Genomic DNA, 7,334 nt, shown 5'->3' with positions numbered 1-7,334 from the left:
AATAAGTTTTATTTTTAACATTATCATATTCATACTCTTTAAAATAAAATAAAAACCAAAAATATTTTATTTTTAGTTTTTGAATAAATTATTTTTAAAATTCAAATATTATAACAGTTATGTTTCAATTTATGTTTTTAATGATTGTATTCTAATGGTTATATTTAGTGACAAACTTTTGAAAATTAGTTTTTTAATTATATAAAAAAGGAAAATTATATTTCAAACTCAGACCAAGCTTAGAAACTAAAAACATATACTAATAAAAATAGAAAAGACATTAAACACCCATTGTCATTTTTTTTAAAAATCCAAAACTATCTTATTTTATTAAAATCAATTATAAATATATTGTCTTGACACTCAGTAACATCAACAACAACTCCAAACAAAATTTAAATAATAAAAACAATATTTTTACATAATAATCAAAACAAAACTAGAAAATATCATAATACTAAAATAAGTTCAAAAAACATTAAAAGATGTTTAAACATTAAGAAAGTATGAATAGACAGGTCACATGGACTTAATCCTTGAGTTGTTACATGGTTATACTTTCCCAAAGTTTATTGACTATGGATTGTTATTTTTTCTCCTTTTTCCCTTCTTTTTCCCCTTTCACTCTCTTTCTTTCCAAATCTTATTAGATCTTTTATGTTATGCTCTTGACCCTTCACGATAGGGTATATTAACAAATGTATTTCCCTATGTTTTCCCTCTCTTTCTTTTCTTTTTCTTTTCTCTAATTTTTAGGGGTATTTCTAGTTTTTTTTTTTTTGAATTCCCTTAAATTAATCAAAACGTAGCCCTCTAATCAAAGTGAGAGGATTTTGGACAAAAACAAATAACTGGAAAAGCTTATGCTGGGCTAGTTTTGCAATGGTAGTTTTGATTTTAGGAGTGCTTGGTGGTTTTGCTAGATTTGAAGGGCAAAAAGTTATTTCTGACCTTTTGATCTTGAGATTGAGGATTTTAAAACCATTATTTAAGAATCATTTGAGAAGTTTTAAGTATGAACACTTGAGATGGAGGGTTTTAAAACCATTATTTAAGAATCATTTGAGAAGTTTTAAGTATGAACACGTAAAAAAATAGATGATTTGTTGAAAAATGACAAATCGAGTTGGCAACTCTAATGTAAACCTCATCGGAAACCACCTGAAGTTGGTAGAGGAGGTGCATACCTTTCATTTGGATCCAGCTTTACTCAATTTAAAGGTTTGTAACTTCACATTTATTCGTTCAAAGGTGTCAACTCGATCAACTTAGAATCTGAAAATGCAAGGAAAGCTGATCGGGGACAAGATATTGGAGACTTCTATGAAAAAATTGAGGTGTAAACGTCCAATTTCATGAGGTGTAGAAGGGGTGTTTTTTAATTGAATGGTGATGGTTAAGCCCCTGAGATGGTCGGGGATGTCATATTCATTCGCCTGAACATACTCGCTAAAGCATCCAAAATTGACAAGAAAGAAGATGAATAATGGGTGAACAACACGTCATGTAAGTTAAACTCTAGAAATTAAAGCTTTTTAATTTGGAATTTGATCAATTTTAATTTGGTCCTTACTCTTTCAACTCTTTTTAATTGCATCCATAATTGTCTCTCAACATTTAATTGCATACAATTGCACCTCCTGTTAAATCCAAATATCAGCCTTAGAGTTTAGAGCCTTTTACAAACGAGTTCATTATTTTTAATTTGTTCAATTTTAGTCTTAATTTACCACTAAAATCTTAAAACTTTTCCATTTGTCCCCTAATTTTGTCAATTTCAACCCCTACAATCACGTGCCATTTATAGGTTGGTCTTTGGTCTTGAGAATCTACAATTAAGTCCTTAAATGGCATCTAAACTTTATTTTTTTCACAATTAAGCCTTTGATTTGACTAATTAAATCTTTCAAAATCTAATTTCAATTTCCTAAACTTCAATTTCTTCTAATTAACACCTAAATCGCCTCCAAAAACTTATTTCCCTTGCAATTAAGTCTTTAATAACATTAATTAAGCTTTTCAAAATTCTCATTAAGTCCTTACTCATCCAATTTCATGTTTCTTTACCCCAAATAAAAATATTTTTACCAGTGGAGCCTTTAATCAGTCAGAATTGGATTGTCAATTTTGTCAATCTTATACATTTTAGTCCTCAAACTTTTCCACTTGTTATCTAGATCCTCCACCACCACTTGAACAATCTTCTAAGCTTTTTTCATGTATGTCCTCTTGTATATATATATTATTTGTGGTAAAAAAAATGGGTAACAACACTCTTTTTGTCCATGTTTGATGTAAAACTATTGACTTTGTAAAGTTTAATTTTCTATTCTTAAAGTCATGTAATACCATACATCAACCTGCATTTCTTATCTCTAAATTTCAAAACCATAATAGTTATTTAAGTCAATATGAGATTTCTACTGCATATCACAAGGAAAAGGCTTTCCTAAAACAGTAAATGGCTAGTAGGTATAGTGAAAATATACGAGGAGTAAAGGAACAAGCCAAAGATTTTCAACTATACTAGAATCGAAACCATATAAGCTTTCAATGGTCTCTATATATATTTCTAAAATTAACATGCTCAGCAAATAAAAGAGCAAGATACAAGAACATATTCAAACAATAAATCATTAAGAGGATAAAAAAACACAATAATTTATAGGAAAAATATTTGTTCTTTCAGGAAAAGAAGGAAAAGAGATAGTAAAGGGTTTTGTAAAATATAGGGTTTGTATTATTAAGGGTATTTTTAAAATATTATTTTAAAAATAAATTCCTATAGGAATTATGTAGCAAATTAGAGGGTCTCCCTTTTGATTTGTTTTTTTTTAATTATATTTTAGAGTTGAATTCCATTTGAAATTCAAATCAATATCTTTTAAAAGTTCAAAACTAAAAAATTAATTTAACCTTAAAATTGAATTCAATTTCACCGTTCCAAACACCATGTTAGAATGTTAAGGTGATATAGTTATTATTATAGATTTTTAGTTTTATTTAAAATTAAAGTCCAAATTCTATGTATTCTTTTCTTATTGTTTTGAAATATTAATCAGACAATATAATAAATGCTTATCTATTTTAAAATGTACATTCAAAAACAATTATTAAATTTGGCTCGTCTTTACAAGTTGACTTGATGACCTATTAATCCAGAATTTTACTTAAGTCATGTTTGAAATTGAACCATCTAAAAAGTTAATTCGATCAACTCGTGATTTAAGTAAAATTTAATATTTAAAAATATTTCTAAAATAACCTTGTTTTATTTTTAAAATAAAAAAAATCTATATTTTTTAGTATTTTACATGGCAACCAAAACTAAATTTTTAATGGGATGGTTTCAAAGACATATACGATCGGATATATTTATAAGATTTAATAAACATATTCAGATAATAATTATAAAAATGATCTTAAAAAAAATAAAAGGCCAAACCTCGTTGCTGTCGCCCACAACACTTTGGAAAAATAACAACATGAGCACTTGTGTAAGTTCTAAACTCTCCACTCCATCCTCAACAATGGCAACCTCGGAATTTTATGTGTTTCTGGATTCACTGGCCATTTCCAATTTTGGGCTTTATTTCTTTTGCTTTTAGGTTTCCATTTCTGTTGGTGGATAGAACAATCCTGGAGTTTCAGCTGTTGCCATCAAGAATGTGACAATTTCTTCCCTGGTCATTTCCCCGAGAGGCCTATTGTGCCTGGTGTTCTTATGGTTGAGGTAATGTTTTGCTTGTGCATGGATTTTCTAGTGATTCTTGGTAATGATCATCTAAATAACAGCGATGCAAACTCGGCATTATGTCTACATGTCCCAGATCTATATGAATTATCTGGGGACAATTAGACGTAGGTGACATTTCCCTTTACCCAAATTGGCTCTCTTAAATCTATTAGCAGTATACGAACGTGTGAATCAGGTCTTATTGACCCTCCCTTCAGATGCCCAGACAGAAAGTAGATAAAAAAGTGGAAAAAGTTCGAGGTTTACATGACTTGTTGGGGAATAATTTAAGGGGAGAACCATTTCCCGAGTCCTCTGCGTTCACTAAAATATAATCATGTAGAATTTTTTTTCCCCATAACACTAAAGCTGCATGAATTAACAAAGTATCTTGATTTTTTGAAGGCATCCCCTAAATGTGTGGAGGAACAAACTTTTTAAGATTTTCTTATTGCTTCTACTTTTGCATGTGCATGTGCTGTCCACTCTCCCTTTGTTACTTTTTTTTTTTTTTTGCTTAAACATGTATCTGTAGTAACATATAGTTTAAGATGTTTTTGCTATGCTCATGGATTACCAGGTCTATAAAATGAATCGAGAGGGAAAAAACTGACTGACTAATCGCTAACATTTTGGGATTGATGGTATCATGTTTGAGTTTGGTTAAATATTGAAAAAACAATTCCACCCCAGATGTCAATTTGATGCCTTGGCTTTGTTTGGACTTACTTGGCTATTTACTAAATGTTTTTCTACCGGATCTAGATGTCTTTCCCTTTCCTTGGCATATTAGGGTTTCTTCCTAGTTCCATTAAAGCAAATCTCAACAAAGTGATTAATAGAACCTGAAAGTACCAGAGCATGATGATCTTATGATCAACATCTTAAGTTAGGATAACATAAAGGATTTATCATCGTAGCAATTTGTGATAGTAGAACAAAAGTTGAGTCTTGTTAGCCCGTCTTGTATTCCTTGTCAATTGATAGTTTGTGGAAGTTCTATGTCATAACTAAAGCTTCATCTAACAGTCGAGGAAGTTACATGTCATAACTAAAGGATCGTCTTCAACTTATGGAACATGGATGTATTTCTTTTCGATAGATGTCATAACTAATGATACAAGCTGACGATCATTGGTTCAGGCGATGGCACAAGTTGGTGGTTTGGTCACGCTGCAACCAGAAGTTGGAGGCTCTCGTGAGAATTTCTCTTTTGCTGGAATTGACAAGGTGAGATTCCGGAAACCAGTGATTGCCGGCGACACCTTAGTTATGAGAATGACACTTATCAAGCTGCAGAAATGCTTTGGAATAGCAAAGATGGAGGGGAAAGCTTCTGTTGGAGGTGAGGTAGTTTGCGATGGTGAGTTTTTGATGGCTACTGGTAGTGAATAATCTCTTCTAGTTTTACTTTTTGCTACCAGTCACCAGTTGATTTTTCTTGGTTTCTTTTTTCCCCTGAAATGATGAAATCTCAACAATCCTTTCTATGATTTTCATCCGAAGATGGTCAAAATCTATCCATGGCAATTACAAGCATGTGATCCCTCTGTTTTCTGTGGTTGTTTGGGCACTTGAAAAGCCTTCAAGTTCTTTTTCAAGGGACCCTACTTGGAACTTGGAAGTGGTATGAGTTAAAGTTTCTGGTTCATAAGCTTGTTCTCCGGTTTATCATTACTGGCATATTGCACTTATTTTATCTTTTTTCTTCTCTTTTTTGCCCACAGAACTGAGAAGGGAACGAAATAGAAAAGAGAGTAATGAGAAATAAGCATGGATTTTATTGTGTCAGTTTCATACTTCTGTGAGTTGTGCTCGGAAAAATTAGACTTTATCGGCAGGAAAAATTAGATTTGTATCTACATTAATGACAGAAAATGATCATCAAGTAAAGGTTTTACAATCCAAGAGCACCCAGAGGAGTCTTGCCTTGACCAGCCTCGAAGTAAAAGATCAACATAGCAACCATGGCAAGCCTGGCATGCTTGATCTCAGCTACTTTGAGTCTCTCAAGCTTCTCCACATCAGGAATGTACACACCATCCTTCAAAGTCCCTGCAAACCCCAAAGGGTCAAAGAACTTGCCGCCAGGGTACCCCTGGTCACCAGTTGCGTTGGCAAAATTCTCAGCAGTTTTCGACCATGGTGTCGCCCATTCCACCGATTGGGACTCGGGGTTGAAGAAATCCACCCACCGCTTGCTCTCCACCCAACCCATGAGAATGAGTTGGGTGCCGAGGAGGGAACCGAAGGAGAAGGGTGCAATGGCACCAGGGTCAGCACCAGCCTCGAACCAGGGGATGCCGCTCCAAGCTTGGCCAACAAAGATACCCAGCACGGCAGCCATAGCCCACCTACCGTGAATGAGTTCAGCTTCCCTGTACCATTTGAGGAATGCTGGGTCCTTGCCTAGCCCTAGCGGGTCGAAACCGTAGTCACCTGGGAGCCTGCAAATTAAATGTGCGGAGACTAGAATACCTCAGCTCTAGCAACCATAATAAATTCCGGAAGTACACATGGTAGAAGAGATTTGAACTCAAAATCTCTTGAGAAAAAAGACATCAATGATAGAAGAGAATTCAGATTAAGACCCAGATATGGTTGCATAAAAAAGGAGGGTGGAGGAGAGATCAGACTTACGAGCCATCGAGCCACTCGGGGTCAACCAAGTTGCCACCACCTTTAACAGCAGGGATCCATGACTTTTTTGGTTGAGCAGCAGCTACCACCACCAACTTCCTTGTACCAACTGGAAAACTTCCAGTTCTACTAGCTCCAATTCCCAGCAAGGCTTGGTTCCTCTTCCCTCCGCACAAGAAAGAAGACCCCAGTCCGTTTAGGACAGCTCCAGCGGTAGCAGCCATCTCTCTGGTTCAAGAAGATGAAGTTGGTTTCTACGCAAGCTTAGATGGAAGTAGCGGCGCCTCCTGAGCGAGGTTGTTTCCTTTGGAAATTGCAGACACTTGTTGTGGTTAGTGGTTTTAATGTTGCCTTCGACGATGAGTGAGAGAGGGAAGGAGGATCTAAAGAATGGCTTAGAGTGGAGCCATGTGGGATCATGAAATCTGAGCTTGGATAGATTTCGGACCAATGGGAGCTTCAACTCCATCCGCACGCCATGTTGGCTTCAACCCACGTGGAGCTAGTTACAAACCGTGCTCCGTAGCCATAAACCACGCTCATAAAGCATAGATATAAAAGCCAAACCTGGCGAGTTAATTCGGTGACTCGCCGATTTAAAACTTGATTTAAGTTAAGTTTTATTACAGACTAGATTTTTTATTTTATTAAAATAATATCATTTCACAAGTTTTAAAACAAATAATAGTTTAAGCTAATTTATTGAGAGCTCGTTTGTTTTTGTAATTTAAAAATATTTTTAAAATTTTTTATTTTTTATTTTTTTTGCTTTAAATTATTTTGATAAGCAAATGTTAAAAATAATTTTTAAAAAAATATTATTTTTATATATTTTTAATAAAAAAAATATTTTTAAAAATAATTATTATTACTTTACATAAAAAAAATTACGAGTATTGGAATTGCAATTATACTTTACATCTGACCATGTTGAGTCCATTAATTATAATTTTAATTG

At 33.7% G+C, this 7,334-nt stretch overlaps 1 protein-coding gene and 1 pseudogene across 1 annotated transcript; one reads left to right on the top strand and one right to left on the bottom strand.

Moving 5' to 3' along the window:
* Positions 1-3,509: 3,509 nt before the first annotated feature.
* LOC133680743 (uncharacterized) lies at positions 3,510-5,687 on the top strand (annotated as a pseudogene).
* On the bottom strand, positions 5,498-6,749 carry LOC133680726 (chlorophyll a-b binding protein CP24 10A, chloroplastic-like). The gene is made up of 2 exons (XM_062103722.1): positions 6,377-6,749; positions 5,498-6,183 (listed from the first exon to the last, which is right to left on the bottom strand). The coding sequence occupies exons 1-2, from the start codon at positions 6,598-6,600 to the stop codon at positions 5,634-5,636; spliced, it is 774 nt and encodes a 257-aa protein (XP_061959706.1). The 5' UTR covers positions 6,601-6,749; the 3' UTR covers positions 5,498-5,633.
* Positions 6,750-7,334: the final 585 nt, after the last annotated feature.

This window comes from Populus nigra, chromosome 1 (assembly GCF_951802175.1).
Source record: "Populus nigra chromosome 1, ddPopNigr1.1, whole genome shotgun sequence".
In the NCBI taxonomy this organism is placed as follows: domain Eukaryota; kingdom Viridiplantae; phylum Streptophyta; class Magnoliopsida; order Malpighiales; family Salicaceae; genus Populus; species Populus nigra.
This window is presented reverse-complemented; position numbering and strand designations above follow the sequence as displayed.